Source organism: Drosophila persimilis, unplaced genomic scaffold (assembly GCF_003286085.1).
Source record: "Drosophila persimilis strain 14011-0111.01,24,50 unplaced genomic scaffold, DperRS2 tig00000477-arrow-pilon, whole genome shotgun sequence".
Classification (NCBI taxonomy): domain Eukaryota; kingdom Metazoa; phylum Arthropoda; class Insecta; order Diptera; family Drosophilidae; genus Drosophila; species Drosophila persimilis.
In genome coordinates, this window is record NW_020825313.1 from 872,733 (window position 1) to 895,310 (window position 22,578).

General features: G+C 42.0%; 1 protein-coding gene across 2 annotated transcripts in view; it reads right to left on the reverse strand.

Moving 5' to 3' along the window:
- The window catches only part of LOC6603322 (ras GTPase-activating protein 1), a 107,922-nt gene extending 89,010 nt beyond the window's left edge, over nt 1-18,912 (reverse strand). Inside the window, exons 1-2 of one of the 2 annotated variants that reach the window (XM_026990004.1) lie at nt 18,782-18,912; nt 17,753-17,909 (exon numbers count right to left, since the gene is read on the reverse strand). In XM_026990004.1, coding sequence (XP_026845805.1) covers nt 17,753-17,864 — 112 coding nt within the window. In that variant the 5' untranslated portion in view covers nt 17,865-17,909; nt 18,782-18,912. Of the gene's footprint in view, nt 1-17,752; nt 18,025-18,781 lie in introns of those variants that run through there. The other variant, XM_026990003.1, reaches the window with a different exon arrangement.
- Between the last annotated feature and the right edge of the window lie 3,666 nt (nt 18,913-22,578).

Genomic DNA, 22,578 nt, shown 5'->3' on the forward strand with positions numbered 1-22,578 from the left:
ATGCAAACTTATGACATTTTACCGTCGCGCTCCTCATTTTGTCCCATATGTTCTAGGAAATCATGTCCTTGAACGAATTTCGAGTTCAAATGACCTCGGAGTCCTTTTTGATCATAAGATGTGTTTTAACACCCATATAGCTGCAACTGTAAATAAAGCTAAGGGTGTTTTAGCGTTCATCAAGCGTTGGTCCAAGGAGTTTGACGACCCGTACGTTACGAAACAACTGTACATCTCGTTAGTACGTCCTATATTGGAGTATTGTTCTTGTGTGTGGAGCCCGCAGTATAAAGAACAGCAGGCTGTTATTGAATCCGTGCAAAAGCAATTTTTAATTTTTGCCCTTCGGAACTTTAACTGGGACTCAGGTAGAATCTTGCCACCCTACCGGTCTAGGCTAAATCTTATTGACCTGCCGTCGTTGCACCATCGCAGAATATGCAATGGCGTAATGTTCGTGCACAAGCTCCTTCTTGGGACTGTTGACTCCCAAACTCTCTTGGGTCAGATTGACTTGGCCGTTCCATCTAGACCTACCCGTACTTTTAGGCCTATCCGTCTACCCATATGTAGGTCTAATTATGCTGATCATGAACCTTTTAGGGTTTTATGCCATAATTATAACTCCCTCTGTCAAACCCTATCCCCTGAACTGTCTCTTAAACTAATTGCATGCAATATTTATAATCATTTAAATTTAGCTAACTTTTAACTTATCTTTTTCCGCCTTTAGTAACTAAGTACCATTATTAACAGATAATTGTTAATTTAATAAATAAATAAAAGACGGCTTACTCCAAGAAACCGGTCTGATCATCCTCACATTCGATACACCAACACTCCCCCAGCATATCATGATAAGATACGAAATGAAAAGATACGAAATTCTCAAATGCAATAATTGCCAGAAATTCGGTCACCCAACCAAATACTGCAGAACCCCCAAAATCTGCAAAAACTGCTCCGAACTCCGAAAACTGCAGCAACTGCAAACATAACACCAACATCCAAAACAACCACAGCCCACTAGACCCCAAATGCCCGGAATTCCTTAAGCAAAAAGAGATTGCAATTATCAAATCCTCCGGAAAAGTAGACTTCTTAACCGCAAAAAAAATATATTTCCAACGCAACACATACCAATCCACACCATACGCCGAGATAGCTGCAAAAACACAAACAGTAGTATCGACCCTCAACCATCCTTCATCCTCCACAACACTCAGACCACACAGCACAAACGACCAATTACTAACTACGCAGACATCTCAGACTCAAACACACACCCATCCAAACCAACCAAGCAAACCACCCAAGAAGAAATGGCCATGGACACAGACCTCGAGGCCATAACTAAAACGAAAAACACCAAAACCATCCCAGATACTGACCGCAAACTCCGAAGCTGGACTAAAGAAAAGGACAAACTTAACCTAGTCACCAAGCAACTCAAGGCAAAAGATAAATAAAACTACAAATCTAGCGTCACTAGGTTAACAACGGTTAACGTCACTAACAACACCCTTTCTAACCAAATTTACAACGAAGAAGAACTCTAAATAACAACAATAGTATTAATATTCACTTCAAGCCCCTTAGAAGTAAATGCCAACAATATTATGCAACTTAAAATAATGCAATGGAACATACACGGCTACAAAAACAACTACATTGAATTACAAAGTCTCATGAAACCATATAACCCCCTAATGGTTGCCCTACAAGAAACCCACATATCCAACCCCAACTATATCCCTATCCCAACCAACTATTCAATATACTGCAGCTATAACCAGCTTAATGCTTTTGGAGGCACAGCACAACTCCATATCCCACACCCAAATCCCTCTCAACTCCGACTTTGACGCAGTAGGTGTCAACATCAAATCAAAAACTAAAGTCAACATCATATCCTCATATATCTCCCCTAACAAACCCTTCAACTCCCGCAATCTACATAACGTCCTAACCCTAACCACAAACGACCCCACTCTAGTCCTAGGAGACTTTAACAGCTGGCACCTCTACTGGGGCTCACCTAAGGCCAAACTAAGAGGGAAAACTTTAGCCTCCTTCGTAGACCATATGGGAAGTAATAGACGACCTCCACGCAGCGACCACTTCCCCATACTAATCTCTCTTTTCAACAACCCTTCCCTTCCAAAATTTACCTCAAAACCGTCCTTCAAACTGAAAAGAGCCGACTGGGACCTCTACCAAAAACACATCCATAAACTCAACTCCACTACCCAAACAAGCGACGTCAACAGGGAAAACGCTCATAATAATCCAAAGCGCCCATCTTTCCATCCCCCAAAACACCACTTTCTCCTTCCCCCGTACCGTTCGCTGGTGGAACAAAGAACTAACAATACTTAAAAGTTTAAAAACCACTAAATGGAATAAACTCAACCGAGACATAAACAACACAACCTACATAGAATATAAAAAAGCCAAATTCAAAAGAGCAATCAGGGAAGCTAAACAGAAATCGATTCTTGATTTCACAACCCAAATACACCCCAACTCAGACACATCCTAACACACATGGTCTAACATCAGACGACTATGCGGACTTTACCCTGTCAAAAACATTTACAATATCTTTAACCCACATACCCAAACAAACACAACCAACCAAACCGAAATAGCCAACTCCTTCGCCCACACGTGGTCAGATGAAGCTCACGATCGTAATTTCTCCCCAACATTCCGTACGAACAAATCCCACACCCTCAGCACTATAAATCGAAAAGGACATTACACTCATAGAATTCTTATCAGCACTGTACTCCCTGAAAGGAAACACCCCCGGCCTCGACCGCATCTCCTACTCAATGATAAAAAACGCACCCCCCCACCCATAAAATCAGAATAATAAACCACTTTAACAAAATACTCGACTCATACATCCCACAATCACTCAAACTCAGCCTAGTCCTCCCGATTCTAAAACCACTAACAGACATAAAATCCTGCCTAGCCAAAACGCAAAAAGGTTATGGTGGTTTGTTTTGAACAACAAACTAATTCACAACAGCCAACTAGGTTTTAAAAGAGGCAAATCGGTACTAGATAGTGTACTCTACGTAGACCACATAGCTATCAGAGCCATTGCCCTAAAAAAACATCTAACCTTAATATCCCTTGACTTCACCAAAGCTTTCGACAAAACTGGAATTCATTCCATTATTCAACAACTAAAAAAATGGAAAGTAGGTCCACGAATGTTACAATATGTCATAAACTTCATGTCAAACAGGAAAATCCTCGTGAAAAGTGGCTCGAACCACTCCCAAACGGCATACCCCAAGGCTCCCCCATCTCAGTTATCCTTTTTCTTATAGCGTACAACCAAAGACTATACAATACCAAGATGTTGCATGAGGAACAAATTCTTTTTCAATTTTCGTTTGACGCTTCATGGTACGGGCGCGCGGGGCTAGTACTTAAATTCTCTTTTACGCTACCTTCGCCTCCGAAATGCTACTCGGCTTCGTTAATGCCTCGGTCAGCGTGGAGTCGGTGTGTCTCGAGAGAAAGAATACAAAAGCGTGGTCGCTGATGTCTTTGGCGCGGCACAGTGGGGACTCAGCCGAAATAGTCAAAAAATTGTAAGAGTGCTTTAGATAAATTTAATGTACGCATCTAATAGAGAATTTTCCAATCGAATTTTCAAGATAGTTTTAGTTTAGAAGATATAAGCACTCAAAGTTTAACATTTTTTCAGTGTGCAAATATTTATTGAACTCATATTCACTAACTAATTTAGCAAGCTGAGACGGCCAAAGGTCCCACTGTGCCGCTCCAAAGACATCGACGATCCACGACCACCGCTTCGACGGTGCTGAGGCTCGAGAGTCCAGAATTGCTGAACCGACGAAACCGATGGGCAGCGGGGTCGCGATAGAGACGAAGTACAGGCGAAAAGGGAATTAAAACCCCGCGCGCTCCCTCGTGCCTTTTGGGTTCTAATGTTAGGACCCGCCATAGAACAGCTTTTTGGTCGCTCATGCAACATCTTGGTATTGAATAGTCTTTGGTACAACCCACTGTCCGAAATCTTATCCTTTCACAAGCAGATCAAATTCCGTGCATACGCCGACGACTTCCTCCTTATCATCCAACACAGCAAAAGGAAAAGCGCCACAACCGACATCCAAACAATCCTCAACCAAATATACAACTGGTGCACTCAGTCAGGAGCAGACCTCTCCAATGACAAAAGCCAACTCCTACACATATGTCGCAAACAAAACTGCAAACCAAAATTCCTTACTGGCAACACATCCATCAACCAAAACAGCTGACTCAGACTCAGACTACTAGGCCTCACACTCAACTCCAGATACAACTGGAATGCGCACATCAATAAACTTAAAATAGAACTTGCCAAGCCACTGGGCATTATCAAACACCTCTCATCCTTAAAATACACTGCCACACCTCAACACTTGTACAAATTATGAAATCTCTAATCATAGCCAAAGTAGACTTCTGCCTCCCCATATACGGATACGCACCAAAAAGCCAGCTGGGTGCATTCCGCACCGCACCCACTAACAACCTTCTATCCGAAGCCAACTTACACACCTTGGAAAACAAGCGAGATTTTCTAACGGGCAAAAAACCTTAACCTTAAACTCACTCCCAAAAAACCTAAAAAAAAAAAAAAACACAGACTTCTAAGCACGATTGACAGAGCCAAACAAATTTCCCAGAATAACCTCATACCGTTCTCCCCGATTAAAACCTCCAACACCAATAAATTCAACATGACAACCATCCTTAAAGCAACCAACATCACCCTACCCAAACACAATAAAAACACCACCTCCCCCAATAGTCTTCCACCAACTCTTCCACACCATCAAATCCAACCTCCACCAACACACCTTTCTATACAAAGACGGCTCCAAAGCAGCAGGCATTACCAGCTATAGCATCTGCAGTGAGACATCGACCATAAAATTAAACCGCAACAAACGCGGAAGATACGCTATCTGCACTAATTCACTCTCCTCTATTTCCGCAATTACCAATCCCAACAATTTCTAGTACTACCCCACCACAATCCGTAACCTCGTCACCAAAATATTCCCAAAAATAAGAATTATCTGGATACCTAGCCACATTGGCATAAAAGGGAACGAAATTGCTGACACCGCAGCCAAAACTACCTCCAAACAACCCCTCATATATACTCCCAATCATAATTCTAACGACATCTCACTATTCCTTAAGAAAATCCTCCTATCGAAACAAACAGACCTCCTCACTAAGACTTCCCCCTGGTACCAACAAGTTATCAATCGATCTTCCAATCATCCTCCCCCCAAAAACCTAAACAACCTTAACAGAAGGCACCAAGTCATCGTAAACAGACTGAGACTAGGGCACACAAGATTCACCAATGCCCACTACATGGATAATACATCCTCCAACGCATGCCCACTGTGCCACAACCCAACCATAGACATAAGACACATACTATAGACATGCCGCCCTCTCTCTTCAAAGATCCTCACTATTCCATTCCAAAATAATCCTCAACTACCTAGTTCAATCAATAGTATACTAGATAATAATTCCTTCACAACATATAATAACGTATAAAACCAACCCTGTACATATGTATATAAGTTCATACATACTCAAGTGTTTAATTATAACATAGCGAGCTTAAGGCCTCAGTAGCTATAGCCCCATACCTTGTTAATACCTAGTTTTAACTATCTATTAGCTTTATATAATAATAATAAAAAAAACATTCATCTGTAAGTGTTCTTGAAAGCCTTTAATGATGGCAGTTGATCGCGCCCTGTAAATCCATGCTGAGCTGATTTGAGTGATTTGCTGAGATTTTGCAGGTGCGCAGCTAAAATGTTCTCAAACAGCAATAGGTATACCAGATAAATTGGATGTACTTGTAATTCTTTGCGTCGGACTTATAGAGAGGAGAAATAAAAAATTTCTTCTAGATCAGTAGGAAGCAACATTCAAAACCATTAATGAGGTTATTAAAGTTCGCAAACTGGGATTTGCAAAAGCAACGGCGACACGTTCAGATAGCCTACCCGACCTATCCAATACAGTTGGTCCTAGATCGAGCGACACTTCGAAAGTGGGATGGTAGGCGTCTTCAGGTGTAGTGAGCGGAAGGTCTCGGGTTAACAACACTATGGTCGGATCCTATACAAAGCAAGCCGTAGAAAAAGTCATGTCGTGACATGGACAATAAATTATTAGGATTCGCTAACCGAAGACCAAACAGTTCATGGCAAGTTTAAGTACCCAAGTCTTTATCTGATAGCGAGGAAGAAACAGTAAGTTCGTTTTTATGTCCAGTGTTTACAGCAGTTCGATCACATTCAATTGTTACAAGAAAAGGATATTCATATGATTATTCTAAAAACTAGACAATATTATTTTAATTGTGTGCTGCTTTTCCCGAATTGAAATAAGACCGATGTATTCTGAGCCCGGTTCAGATATTAATGAGCTATTTTTTTTCAGTGATAGTTTTTCGCGCTAAAACAGTACATAAATACATTTTTGTCTTTACGACCGTCAAAATAAATAGCCATCATACGTTTAATTCGTTGAACATATCTTCGCGAACTTTGTCAAGCTGTCGACGAATATTATGAGATTATTCAGGCAGGTTCCGTTTTTCATTTACTTTTGCGGATAACGTTTCAAATTTTTTACTTTCATAATTTCTAAAAAATATTTGTTCTAAAGGGCCTTAGCTTTTATCATATTCCGAATAAGTATTGGCATACTCTCGACTAAATTTAGTAGGTGCTGGCAAGGTATCATGCGCCACTCCGACCTCACGCTCTCCCAAAGACTCACCCAATCCCTTTGGTGCAGACTCGTACTTTTCCAATGTTTTTTAAACAGAGCCCATCGATTTTCAATGCGATTTAGATCTGGGCTATTGAGCAGGCCACTGGATTAAGTGAAAACTCGAATTATTGGGACGATTTTTCACGAACTTAGCCGTGTGCGTCGGGCTACCGTCTTGCTGGAAAGTGATCTCGGATATGGGGAAGAAACATTTGTCTATAAAATTTGACAAAATGGGTTCCTAAATATGAAAATAATATTCTTTCTTCATTATTCCATCGATTTCCTTCTCTCACAAAAAGTGACTGCGCATCTTATATTTAGCGAGGAGCATAGGAACTGGACCACGGAAGATTGTAAGAAGGTAATTGGGTCAGATATACCAAAATAAACCGTTTTCAGTCTGATCGAAATAAATACTACTGATACCGCTCCAATGGTCAAGGAAACAATAAAGCATGGACGAGGAAGCCTGACGGTGTATAGCAGCTACACTATTGTCTTTTTTCATTATCACTAAATTAAAGAATCTTTAAAAAAAAAATCATAAGGATTATTCCTTTTTAAAGATTTTACAGGCGCTTAAAGTGAAAAGTGAAAAACATGTATCCACATGTGCTCGCCACTGTAGGTGCCAATTTTATGTAAATGCATCAATAATTGTTTTTTTTTTTTTTTTCTTTTTGCAATTAAGGTTCTTTTCGTTGTATAAAAAGCCGTTTACTTTTCATTTCGTCAACAAAAATGTTTTCGTTTTGAAAACGAATAAATCTTGCGGAATGTTTAAACGGGAGTTAAAATTTATGTGTATTCAAACGTAAATCGGAAAACTTTTGTGAATGTGAAAAGCGGAGCCTGGCTGGTTATTTTTGTTTCCGGTTGTTTCCTGTCGTTCGTACTATAAATATTTATATTTATGACATATCAAACTATCGTCATGCGTCATGTGATAGGAGCTTGATTTTTTTTTACACATTTTTTAACTTTATGGAACGGAGCAAAATTTTGAATTACACTTCTAACAGTGTGATATCACAGGAGTCTGGAGACAAAATTTGACTGTTCTAGCTCTAATAGTCTCCGCTCATGAAGTCTAGGCGCTCATAAAAAGTGACGGAAAGACCAACATGATTATATCGACTCGGCTATTGATGCTCATGAATAATATAGTACATACGTTATGAGGTCGGTAACGCTTATTTGTGGATGTTACATACACCCACTTTCACCACAAATCGAATACACATTTTGATTATCGGGTATAAAAATTGATTTTGATTTGATTTTTTTAAAACTACAAATAACAGTTATTCCGAAACTTTCATTTAAAAAATCAAAAATAAAACTTAAATTGATTATCATTTTAACCAAGTGGTGAATTACCATACATTTTTGAGCTATAATTCAAATACCTTTCAAATGATACATCGCATGTCCTTCAAGGACGAATATTAAGGATCCTACTATTTTATATTATATTCAATTATTTCTTGCACATTATTTTGCAGTACTATATGTAGCATTTACTAGCAAGCAAAATATTAATTGTTAAGACCACAATCTTTTTTTTCACTATAATAGTTTAATAATTTCACAAATTATTGACCTTAACTTTATTGTTTGAGTATCTTTTCTGCCAGTTTCACTTCACCCTAATGTGCATATGTATAAATACGCATTTATGTATGTGTATAAGGCTGACCTCGCAAATAACAGTTGACACTTTCGGCGTGACTGATAAAAACCTCTCATTTCTTTCAGAAACACATAACACAAGGGAAGAGACAAAAAGTGTTCTGCTCAGTGAGAGACCTGCGTTTTTTGGTTTGCGGAAACGGAAACACACAATATTTCGTTCCCGTTTATGCTATTTTCCTATTCATATATTAAATACGGCCTTGTCGGAAAAGAATCTGTTGGGTATCAGTAGTTTCAAACAATTTTGGAGCGATGAGCACAAAAACCACGTCTGGTAGATACGGTAGCTTATATTCAGCAATTTTATTTATTTTGTTCGTTAGCATACACACCGGGCCGGACTAAGAGTGTTATTCGACCCGTGCCGAGAGTCAGCCTAGCTGGGGGCCCGGTATATAAAACTAGCCCAGTCGTTAACGGAGAGCTCCGGGACTTGGCAGCCCCCTGTTCTAAGTATGCCTTATCCGGGCAACGTGGATCTCTGCCCGGACGGACCGTACCCCTTCTCCGCAGCTCGTGGGAAAAGAATGGAAGAATCAAAAACAAAACAAAATGAGTCTGGCACTCCCCAAATGACAACAGGGAGCAATCCCAAACAGGGGAAGGCAGCGGCACAAGGGCCTGGCCCAACCCACAAACCAGCAGTGAAAACCTGCGCGGCGGAAGATGCTAGGGAGAGCCCAAAGGGGTCCCATCTCGGATTCGGGGTGTGTGTGGTGAATTGGCTCCCAAAACCGATAACTTGGCAGAGTGGCTATGCAATCCTGTGGCTGCCCTTCCTGCTGGTAAAGTGGAGGGTGATGAGTTACCATCTACTAGTGTCCAAGCCAAGCCATTTACATATGCCGATAGAAGGAGTGCTGGCAATATACTCCGTCGGCAGAACGCAATCCATATGTCCAGCCCAACGGACAAATGGTTAAAGAAGGTTGAGTGGGCCTCGAAGGTGCTGCCGAACTTTGGCAAGGAAGCACCGAAGAAGGAAGCCCCTCAGCCAAAGAGGCAGCGCTCGCAAGAGACTCCTGTGAAGACGAGCGCTCCGTACAGCTGTACAAAGCAGGGGTAGCGTACAAAGTCGGGGAATCTACCCTGGGGCGAAGCTCGCCGCTGTAGACTGGAGCGAAATGCCCAGTAGACCAAGGGCGAGAGTCTGGGTGCCCGCCTCCATGAAGGAGCCGGAACGCATCCTTAAAATGCTGCAAAGATGCAACCCCCACCTCCCAACATCGGACTGGAAGGTGGTCAAAGTTGAGACGACACAGGGCCCCACAAACCAGGCGGTGGTCGTCCTCAACAAAGCGTCGCTGGCCCCGATTGAGGCTGCCAAAGGCGAGCTCAATTTTGGGTTCAGCTCGGTGACCGTAAAGGTCTACAAGTCGGATGCAGCGGCCGGGGCGCGTCCTATCGACAAGCCAGTCGAGCAGGACGCTGCCTCGGAAATCGAAGCACCCGACGATCACACGGAGACAGACCCAGAGGGCTACTCCACCGATGGCACGCTGAGATGCGACTTCGAGGCGATGTGTTGCCGAGGACGATCCAGATGCCGATATTACAGTGGTGGAGAACACTAAGGATGTCCTTGAGGCTCCTTCAGATCAATCTCCACCACTGTAAAGCAGCATCCGCTGCTCTTATACTCCGCCTCAAAGAGAGCGGAGCAGACGTAGCCCTAATCCAGGAACCTTGGATAGTGGGAGACAAGGTTTGTGAACTAGGGTCGAAGGAGCACAAGATAATTGTAGATCAACATGAAGGTAAAACCCGCACCTGCATTCTCGCCAGAAAGCACCTTAATATCTTTTTGCTCCATAATTATAGTGATAGCAAGGGATACATCTAAGGCTGATGTCGTCCTACATGGCCTATGAGGAAATCGATCCTCCCAACGACGTTGTTCGCAAACTAGCCAGCGACAGCGAGAGATCGGACATAGACCTACTAATAGGTTGTGATGCCAACGCTCACCACACTCAATGGGGGAGCTCGAGCACAAATGTAAGGGGTGAGTCACTTCTCAGCTTCATCCTTAACTCTAATCGGGGCAACTTTTATAATTACAAATCGACAGGAGGTTACTGACCTCACCTTAGTGTCTCACAAACTTAGTGAGTTCAAGAGTTCGCAAGTCCTTGATGACCACTCTTTCTCTGACCACAGATACATCGAGAACACACTATCCCTCGAGTGTCCGAAACCTAAGGACTATATTAATCCCAGGAAAGCCAACAATTGACCCCTCGGTAGGGTTTCTTAAAAGGAATGACGGCCCGAGGACCAACTCCAGTGAGGAGTCCCTGCACATTCTACTAGACACGCATTTCCCAGGGTGCACAACCATCGAGACGGTACATCTCCCAGGAGAGGGACCGGTAACCTCGATGGATCACATCCTCACAAAACGTAACATAAGCTGGGCAATAAACAGCTTCAACTCGTTCAAATCGCCAGGCCCAGACCAGGTAATCCCGGCCCAACTTCAGAAGGACGGGGATACGGCCATCAACTGGCTACAAGGTATCTTCAGGAAGATACTGGCTGTGGGTACAATCCCGCGAGCATGGCTTAAGGCAAAGATGGTCTTCATTCCCAAAGCAGGGAAAGCCTCGCACTCAACTGCAAAGGACTTTAGACCAATCAGCCTGTCGTCATTTCTCCTCAAAACCTTTGAGAGACTCGTCGGGCTGCAACTGAGGACAACTATACACCCTCAGTTGCTGTCAGGCGCACAGCATGCCTACCGGAAAGGAAAATCCACGGAAACGGCTCTTCATGAAGTGATCTCAACGGTAGAGAAATCTCTGCATCTCAAAGAGTACTCACTCATAGCCTTTCTCGATATTGAGGGAGCTTTCAACAACGTTGTACCGGGCGTCATTACAGAAGCCCTGACTGACCTGGGGGTGGACAGTCATTTGGTGATGCCCATTGATCAATTGCTCACATGCAGGACGGTGACATCATCGATGGGATCGTCCGCCCAGTCAAGGTATGTCAACAGAGGCACCCCGCAAGGTGGTGTCCTGTCTCCTCCCCAAACACTGTGCGACTTTATGACCGCAAAGCTAGCGCAACTTTCGGAATGGACAGAGTCGCGCGGCCTGGGAGTAAATCCCTCAAAAACGGAACTCGTATTATTCACAAATAAAAACAAGGTCCCGCCCCTCAAGCCACCAATACTACATGGATGCAGGCTCTCCTTTAGCGACAGTACCAGTTACTTAAGGTTGGTAATTGACAAAAAGCTTAACTGGAACCTGAATGTCAAAGACAGAATGAAGAAGGCAACGACTGCACTCCCAGGCCCAGATGGGGCCATAAATATCTTCACAGATGGATCAAAGCTGGACGACAGAGTCGGAGGGGGAATCTACTCTGAACAGCTAAACATAAGGCATTCCTTCAGGCTCCCAGATCATTGCAGTGTCTTTCAAGCGGAAGTCATAGCAATCAGGGAGGCTCTAGACTGCCTACAAGCGGTTGCCGTTACGGCAACCAAGCTAAACATTTATAGCGATAGCCAGGGTGCGATCAAATCGCTAAGTGCGATTTCCTCGAACTTGGCCACCGAGGCAGACTGCCGCAAATCTCTGCACGAGATGGCTCAGCAATTTGCTATTAGCCTGATTTGGGTCCCGGGCCACCGGGACATCGAGGGCAACTGTATAGCGGACGAGCTGGCCAGATCTGGCACTACAATCCCCCTTCTCCAAGACAAGGAGGATATCTGTATGACAATGGCCACCTGTAAGCTTATTATAAAAGAGCAATACAAGCGACTATCAAACGATATGTGGCAAATAGTGCCACGATGTCGCATAACTCGGCAAACATGGCCGACCATGGACAAGAAGCGCACCTCCGAGCTATGCACGCTAGGCAGGAAAAGGTGCAGCGTAGTCATACGTTCCCTCACGGGACACTGGCTAATAGGCACCCACGCTAACAGGCTGGGCGCCCCACATAATGATTTTTGTCGCAGCTGTAGAGACGAGGAAGAGGAGGAGACAGTGGAACACCTGTTCTGCTCCTGCCCAGCTCTCAGCAGAAGAAGGCTACAGCACTTGGGCTCAGCCTCTCTACACGACATTTCAGAGATGTCCAAACTATGTCCCAGGAAGATAGCGAACTTTGTGAGAACATCTGGATGGGATAATTGCTGACAGGAAGTCTCACAACGCAGGAAAGAATGATCCCATGCGGTATCACAAGGGGCCGAAACCGGCTTAAGTGTAACGGGCTCCGAGCGAACCCGGCAGCCGCCTCAACCTAACCTAACCTAGTTAGCATACGTTTGAAAGCCCTGGAGTGGGCTACATTTTAAAATATATAGAGGCATAGAGGCACTGTAGAGAAACTTTGGTTTCGCAGACAGGTAAAAATTGAACGTGTGCTTTAATAATACAGCTAGATATATATTTGGGTTAAGCCGTAATGACAGAATTTCAGCTTTTTCATTCAAAATATTCGAAATACATTTTTTTAAATGGATTGACTATAAGATGCTAACATTCCTTCATAAGATAATATTCACCAAACAACCCGAATACCTGCACCAAATTCTTAGATTCACTAATTCCGTCAGAACAAATAATATTATCACCATTCGACATAAAACTTTAAATTCCGAGAGGCATTTCTTCGTCGATGTCATTCGCATTTTTAATCAGCTTCCGCATCACATGAAAAAGATAAGTAACCTTTCACAGTTCAAAACGCAGCTAAGAGCCCACCATATAGTAGATTAAGAACAGCATATCTCAAAACCTAATTAAATAAAATAAAATAAAAGACAACATTACCTATAATTAATAAATGCCGAATATAACATACATACAGTGGTGCTCATACACTTAAGCCACAAGAGCTACACCAAGAATTTAAGCGAATATCAAGAAAAGTTTTTATTTTACAGCTCCCATTTTTTGTCTCAAATTAGTTCTATATGTCAGTGTTTTAATACAACAACAACCAAGTTATGAAAATATATAGTCAGCGAAATAATTAAAAAATCTGAAATTATCTCCAAAATATCCTGCTCATATACTTAAGCCACCTCAAAAAAAATGGTTTAAAAAAGTTAAAATTTGCTCAGTATTCCTAGTATTTTTAATAAAACTACTTTAATATTTTGTAGGATGACCTTTCTGCTTAAGAAAAGTGGAGCCTCGCCTTGGTATTGAGTCTACAGGACGTGCCCACTGTTGAGGGGTGATTTTCCTTCATTCTTCCTGTAAAATTCGGCACAAATCCTTTTAATTGCTGTTTTTTTTTGGGCAATGACTTGGTTTAGAATTCCCCACAAGTTCTCTATAGGGTTCTGGTCGGAACTCTCCGGAGACCATTACAAAAAATTTATTCCCTCTTGGTTAAGCCACCACTTGACTATCCTGCAGCAATGTATCGGGTCGTTGTCCTGTTAAAATATACAGGCAAGTGACAAATTATCGGCATGTTCTCCAGATAATGTGTTACTCAGAATGTCCCTCTACATTTCGGCGTTCATAATACCTTGAATCTTCACCAGGAGACCTAAACACGATGCGGTGAAACAGCCCCAGACCATGATCGAAGCGCCACAATGTTTAACGGTCTTCTTTGTGTATTCTGGAGGTAATTATTTGTTGGGTGGACGTCGTACATATAGTTTACCATCACTTCTAAAGACATTAAACTTGGATTTTTCGATCCAAACAATCATATTTCAAAAATTAGGACCTTGGTGGGTATGCACTGTGGCGAATTGAAGGCGCTTTTTAACATTCATGATGGACAGCATCGTGTTTAGGTCTCCTGGTGAAGATTCAAGGTATTATGAACGCCGAAATGTAGAGGGACATTCTGAGTAACACATTATCTGGAGAACATGCCGATAATTTGCCACTTGCCTGTATATTTTAACAGGACAACGACCCGATACATTGCTGCAGGATAGTCAAGTGGTGGCTTAACCAAGAGGGAATCAATTTTTTGTAATGGTCTCCGGAGAGTTCCGACCAGAACCCTATAGAGAACTTGTGGGGAATTCTAAACCAAGTCATTGCCCAAAAAAAAAACAGCAATTAAAAGGATTTGTGCCGAATTTTACAGGAAGAATGAAGGAAAATCACCCCTCAACAGTGGGCACGTCCTGTAGACTCAATACCAAGGCGAGGCTCCACTTTTCTTAAGCAGAAAGGTCATCCTACAAAATATTAAAGTAGTTTTATTAAAAATACTAGGAATACTGAGCAAATTTTAACTTTTTTAACCATTTTTTTGAGGTGGCTTAAGTATATGAGCAGGATATTTTGGAGATAATTTCAGATTTTTTAATTATTTCGCTGACTATATATTTTCATAACTTGGTTGTTGTTGTATTAAAACACTGACATATAGAACTAATTTGAGACAAAAAATGGGAGCTGTATAATAAAAACTTTTCTTGATATTCGCTTAAATTCATGGTGTAGTTCTTGTGGCTTAAGTGTATGAGCACCACTGTATGTAACCCTAAATTAGAAAAGATTATATAATCATAATAGTTCAGTTTGACCCAACCAAAACCAATGTGACATCTAGTGACTAGTGCTCTAATTATAAGCCCCATGCTTGTAGCACTAGGAAAGAAAATAAATAAATAAATATTTATTCATGACCAAAACATGTTGATTATATTTCTTTTCCGGAAGTATGGATTCACCCAATATTGGCGGATAATACAGGGTGCGCCATCTTTTAGTACGGTATGGAAACATCGAACAACTTTTAAAAAAAAACAGCCGATTTCCATAAATAAGGTATTTTTATTTGGTTTGGTTCTTTACAATATATTTAGACTATGTTTTGAAAACAATATCAATTAAGTGGCCACCTCTATTAGCAATTACAAATTGCGCTCTTTTTTCTGCGTTTGCCATTACCTTTTCGAGCATTAGACAATTATTTCGCATTTGCGGGCAGATATAATGAGCCAACATCCACCGATATCGTAAGGTAATGGCAAACGCAGAAAAAAGAGCGCAATTTTTAATAGAGGCGGCCACTTAATTGATATTGTTTTTAAAACATAGTCTAAATATATTGTAAAGAACCAAACCAAATAAAAATACCTTATTTATGGAAATCGGTTGTTTTTTAAAAAAGTTATTCGATGTTTCCATACCGTACTAAAAGATGGCGCACCCTGTATTTCGCTATTTATCGTCTTTTTTCAGCACAATTATGAATACTTTCCGGGCTGCTTTCATACAAATTTTTGTTTTTATTGGTAAAATATAAAAACCGTGTAACCTTGGTGTATATACACCAAGGTCACACTCACCGCTAGCAATATGACAATGTTCGGCAGCAAACTATTTTTCTGATTTAAGTACTAACAAAGACTATAAAAACCAAAATATTGCATTAGCAACCAATTCCATTTCAATTTTCGTTTAATGTTTCGCGGTACGAACTCGTGGGGTTCTGATACTTAAATTCTTTCTTGTGTTATCCTTCGTCTCTAAACGCAACGTTGCTCTACGTGTTTTCTTTTACTTTTCTTGAGATCGACATTTGCGTGTCACTGTTGTTCGATTTTTCAGACTGAAAAGTAATTTTTTGTGCGTATTTATTGTTGTTTGGCTCTGGGACCGACTCAGCTGCCCAAGTCATTGACAAACAAACGAAGTCGAGTTGACAGCAGGACCGAGGTCAGAGACAAGGCATAAGTAAAACGAGGGGGAACGTTGTGAGTTGCTGCGGACACCGCAACTCTACAGTTATACCCGATACTAAGTCAGTATGGCTCTCCTCCGGCAGCGCCGCTAATATTAAACGACACGACAAAGAGCGCGTGCGAGAGAGACAGAAAATCAGTCTGAGCGTGACGTCGGGCGCTGCGTAGCCAATGCAAATTGATTTGTTCCTTTTGGCTACAAAAATTATCTGATCCAGATTCAGCAATCTGATAGATATGGTCATTATCTATGATTCTGCATTTTTAGTTTTCTCAAATCTGTAATATTGTGGATGCAACAGATTTTCGTCCTTTGTGTGGGCGGAAGGGGGTGGGGCGAAATTTTGAGATAAATGTTTTATAGTGAGATCTAACAGAAGTGCGGATACCAAATTTGGTTACTCTAGCTTTAATAGTCTCTGAGATTTGTGAATATCCCCAGATTTGCATCCTTTGCGGGGGCGGAAGGGGGTGTGGCGAAATTTTGAAACAAACTCGTCTCGGTCCGATATATTAGGAGTGTGGATACCAAATTTGGTTGCTCTAGCTTTTATGGTCTCTGAGATCTAGGCGCTAATGTTTTACTCTAAGCAAAGCCGCCTATGCTACGTGTGTGTTAGAGAGAGACAGGGCGAGAAAAAATGAAATTGTTTTCTTGATGCTGACTATAATAATAATACGATCCAATTCAGATTCCGCAGTCTAAAAGATATGGTCATTCTCTACGATTCTGCGTTTTTGGTTTTCTCGTATCTTTAAAATTGTGGATGCCACAGATTTTCGCCCTTTGTGGGGGCGGAAGTGGGCGGGGCAAAGTTTTGAAATATTTTTGTAGCAGTGACATATCACAGAAGTCTGGATCCAAAACATCGTTGCTCTGGCTCTTATAGTCTTTGAGCATTAGGCGCTGAAGGGGACGGACAGACGGACGGACGGACAGACGGACAGACAGACATGGCTCAATCGACTCGGCTATTGATGCTGATCAAGAATATATATACTTTATGGGGTCGGAAACGATTCCTTCTGGACGTTACACACATCCACTTTTACCACAAATCTAATATACCCCAATACTCATTTTGAGTATCGGGTATAAATATCCATGAAGCCCTACTCGTGCCCTCTGTCTACTGGGTATCAAGAAATGCCCCTCCACAGAATGGTCCCTCATTCTTTCGTATAGTCTTTGGTACTAGTAGGCTATGATATGCCAAGTTTTAAAAAACTTCCAAGTTCTGAAAAGATATTAAAGCTATCAATCTAACCTCAACTCTATAAAGATTGCCGCCTGGGTAATTTTTAAGCTTTCATATTAAGATTTAAGTCAAAATTTCGCAGAAAAAAAAACCGCCAAAAATGATCTATTTTGCATTTGAATTTTGCGCACCTCTAAAATACATTAAAAATATACAATTTCCTTTAAATAATAAACTTATTTAATTTAAATAAAATAAAATCACATGGAACTTACTAGTTTTTATTAAAAAAGTTTAAACTTACCGTTTAGCAAATGAGGTCCCTCAAACTCATCCTGATCCAATTCCTGCGCCATATCAGTCAAATCAATTCCACCACTAGCCACCATGACACCCAAACCAGCAAGCGATGCCATGTTACAGTCATCAGAGCAGCCCGTTGGTGATCCGAGTTTTTCTTTCTGAATAACAACATCCACATTACTCAAACGCATAAGATCTGCCATGTTGAGTCTAACTTCTGGTTAAGAAATGATATTGCAGGCTTATATTTCGGTATGCGTTGGAGACAAGCTGTTATTATAATGAACTCAACGCGCATTAATACTAGTTGAGTGTTGTAGATGATTTTCCACAAGTAATAGATAACATAAAAAGATTAGATAGATCAGCATTATGGGAATGAGTGAGCATTACAGTCTTTTCGTATGATTGAGATATATGTAATGTATTCCGAGTAACGTGTGTTTACAAGCATGACAAGCTTCTTTATAGTTTTTATGATTGCAATGATTTTTCTTGTAAGTGCGACTGGTCAAAGGATCTTTCTCCGAAATATCTCGCATTACGATCCACGAGTATGTACAGTGTATATGTGTCTAATCAAAACAGCTGATTGATGCAGAATCGATAAATTGATCGTGAAAAACAACAAATTTATTTAACTGGTGAACACCAATATAAGCACGCATCAACATGATTATTGAAAAAAACTTCATATAATGAAAAGACACAACTTCTGAGCCGCCATTTAAAAATATAACACGTTCACGTATACGACATTGAATATGTACATACATACATATGTATTTAAGATGCAGGGCGTTATAGTAGAAAAGTTTAGATTTAGTATTTATAACCACATATCTTTGACTAATCCCCTTTAAAGCTCAAGTACATTTTGGTGGGAACTAATCGGTTTTGCATGCGCAACTGTCATTTACACACTCCACCCCTTTTTATATATGGTGACCCTAACAAAATAGGTATGTACGTAATTACTTTAGACACACAAGCAGCGCAAAAGGAATAATATAGAATTTTCTACACTTACAATTTACATCTGTTTTGTTTAAGAACCAGTACGCATTAATGGAATATTTGTATTACTAAATGTTTGTCCGGTAAAACAATGAATTTGTTTTCAAAACTGTTTGTCCATTGTACGCGTCGAATTCTCGTTTCTGGGAGCAAGCGCTTGGGGCTGCAGTGTGACCGCAGAAGTATCCATAAAAAATACCGTTTGATTCTCAAAATATACGATAAACATACCATGATTTCCATTTATTATTTTACTTTTTATCCAACTACACCTTAATTAAATAAAAACCTTATGAGACAAGCATGTAGTGAGAGTGAGAAGAATTCATGAAGAATTTTTATTGAAGTGGTGGTAGCGCAGCAGCAGAAAACTATTTATTCATACTCTAAAAAAAAAATTATATTAAGACCGGGCTTTCGATGTCGGGTTAACATATATCAAAACATTGAAGTGTCCGATAACGAAAATTGGATTTCTCATGAGAGAGTTAACTTCTAACCGGCTGCAGTTAAGAATTTGTTGGCTTTTTTTTTTTAAAAGATGAAGATGAAGAGTTTATTGACAGCTGATTTCAAAAAATCAGTGAAAATTTTCATGCTTTCCTTACTCAAGCCTTTCATTTAAGCGGCAACTTTCTTATTACGGCAAAGAACAAAGAATTCATTTTCCAAATTTCACATCAGAAAGGAAAGTTGTTACGAACCTTTGTTTTTCTTTGGGGCAAGGCCGGCTAGCCAGTCATCCCAGGGCTGGATACTTCCCAAGCCCTCAGGTCGCACAACAACCAACTAATTGGACATCTCGAACAAAATGAAACAACAGAAATAACCGACGAAAAATAAACTGAAAAAAAAACGGACTCTACTCGACAAACAACATTACAGTCTTCCCTCAACACAGACTTGGACCAGGTCGAGGTGTCGATGTTTTACCCCCGACGCACCCACCCTACCTGAGATCTGAATCACACGTTCCGGATCTCCCTGCCATTTGCAAAAGCCTTACCCTCTCGTTGCTGTGGCTCCTCTTCCCCCCATACGAAACGCTTAACAATTCATTTCTTCGTTATAATTTTCACTTCATTTCCTATTTTCACACGATATCATTTCTAAACTAGGCCTGCCTATTCATCCCCCCCTCATCTTAGTACTACTGGCGGTTAATAAATAATTAGATTAATAGGAATAAATAATATAATAAATATAAATAAATAGGTTACATATATATAATAAATATGGACGGACTTAAATTACATATACTTATAACTGGAGACGTCTAACAAAAATAATTAGTTAGAGTAAATAAGTTGATGTGATTTTTTTCTTCTCCCTAAGTGGGCGAGGGTCCCGCACTACGTGGCCAGGTCTGTTCCTTCGAGACCAGCAGGAAAAACAAGCCAGGGTGGCGGAGCTGTGACCTATTCCCTACGGCCAACAAAAAAAATAAATTTGGGGTTTCTTTACTCCCCCTTTGGAGCGGACTCACTCTTATGCTTCCTGGTCCTGGTTCCTGGTCTTTCCCTGATCTGGATCCCCTGGAATCACATTTATTTATCTTTTATTCATTTTTTTGCAGGGTGATGGCCACTACTCCATCCTCATCCCACTCACTTTTTCTTTCCGAACAAAAAAAAAATCGCTAAGTCACTGTGTCCGGCGCGCATGCTCCTCCGTTGCGGGAATTTTTCTTTCTGAACCCCCTCTTGGCTGTTCTGTTTAATGCTCCCGGCTGCCGATCCCCATCGCTCTCTCTTCTATCGCCCTTGAACCAGGTTCAAGGGCATGGCCTGATTCGGGCTGCTGGCGGCTCTCTTTTCTTTTGGGTGTGGGTGAGTTGGCTTCGGGACTCCGTTATGGGATGAGATCGGAAATCCTCTCACAACGGCTCCGGAGAGCGCGCGGAACTCTAACTCTCCAGGACCAGGTGGCCACTCTTCGCTAACCTTTCCCCTTAAATTTTGGCCCTGCCACTCTGTTCAAAAAAATACCTTCCTCTCAGCGCTTCTAGGGTCTCGCCTATCGATATCTTCGCATGCAACACCTAGCGAAAATTCCAGCGACCATGGCCGCGGAGAATTATTCGCAAACATCGAAGAGCTTCACCAAAAATGCTGGCATTCTCGGACATTACAGTGCCTAGGAGGATCTTGCAGCGCCCAACGTAGGCTTACACCCACGTATCTGATAATCCTTAAGTGAGTGTTTTTAACTCTGAAGTCCCCAGTCTGCAATTTTCGCTACAATTTTAGGTCTTTGGCGTGAAAAATCCCCACCGGCCTCCCCGACAGATCCTCCAGCTCGTAGGCGTTATTCCCTTCTGGACGTACGACTCTGCATTTTAGAAATTTCCGGGCGAACTTGGCGTTGTAGCTTTTGCCAAAGTCGCTGAGGGTGAAGTTGCGCCTGTAGACTTCTTGGCCAGGTCTGGCGAAAAAGACTCGGGCCCGTTTGTTATAACGCTGGCTGCTCCGCTCATACGCTTGGTGTAGGCTGTGTTTAATTTGCTCGCGAATGAGGTGTCGCTTATCCGCGGGATCTAATGCGTGCACTTCGTGTTCCGTCAAAGACTGCAGCTTCCTCGCCAGCTTATAGCAGTTCCCATTCAGGAACATCTGCTGTCCAAATACAGCGAAGAACGGCGTGACGCCTGTGGCTTCGTGCACGGAGTCACGGATTGACACTTCGATCTCCGGTAGGTAGATGTCCCAGTCCCTGTGATCCTTCTCCAAATACGTCCTTATTGCAGCGAGTATCGTCCGATTTACTCTCTCGGCTGCATTGCTTTGCGGCGAGTATACTGCTGTGCGCATGTGTCGGATCCCGAAGCCGCTGACCATGTCCGTGAAAGTCTTCGACAGGAACTGCTTTCCGTTGTCGGAGTGGATCACCTCTGGCACCCCGAATTTGTAAAAGACCTCTTGCACCAGGAATTGAATGACGTTCGCCGCGGTCGCCTCTCTCATCGCCTTCAAGAAGGTGAATTTCGAAAAGTGGTCTACGACGACGAAAATCCAGGCCTGTCCCCTTTTCGACCTGGGATACTTTCCAAGGAAGTCTATGTAGAGCTTTTGGAATGGCCTCTCCGTGGTTACTTCCTGACCGATCCCGACTTGGCTCCGGTAATTGGGTGCTTTGGATTCCTTGCATTCGGTGCAGCTTCGGACGTATTCCCGCACTTGTGCCGTCATCGCCGGCCAGTAGTAGTGCCTTTTTAATCTATGCAAGGTCTTCTTCATTCCACCGTGTCCAGCTGTGTGGTCTTCGTGGGCCTTTGCGATGAGGGTTTTCGTCAATGCCGCGGGAATCCATAATTTCCACATGGAACCTTCCACTTGGTCGTCGATTTGCGCGAAGGCCATTCGCTTGAATACTAGGTCCCCGTCTATTCGCAGGTCAGGCAATACTTCTTTGTTCCTGCAGATTTCTTCTTTCAGCTCCTGGTATTCCGTTGACTTGAATTCCGTCGTCTGGAATCCGAGGATTTCCGTTGGGTCTAGAACCACCTCCTCGATGCAGCGTGATAGTGTATCCGCCACTATATTTTCGACTCCCTTGCGGTGTTCGATCTCAAAATCGAACCTCTGCAGCCGCAATGACCATCTCGCTAGACGCCCATTCAGGTCCTTGAGTGACATTAGCCACTTGAGGCTGGCGTGATCAGTAATTACCGTGAACGGCATCAATTCCACATATGGCCTGAATCTCTCTATCGCCAATACCGCAGCTAAACATTCTTTCTCCGTTACAGAATAATTTATTTGGTGTTTGTTCAGCTTGGAAGAAAAGAATGCCACTGGACGCTCTGCTTTG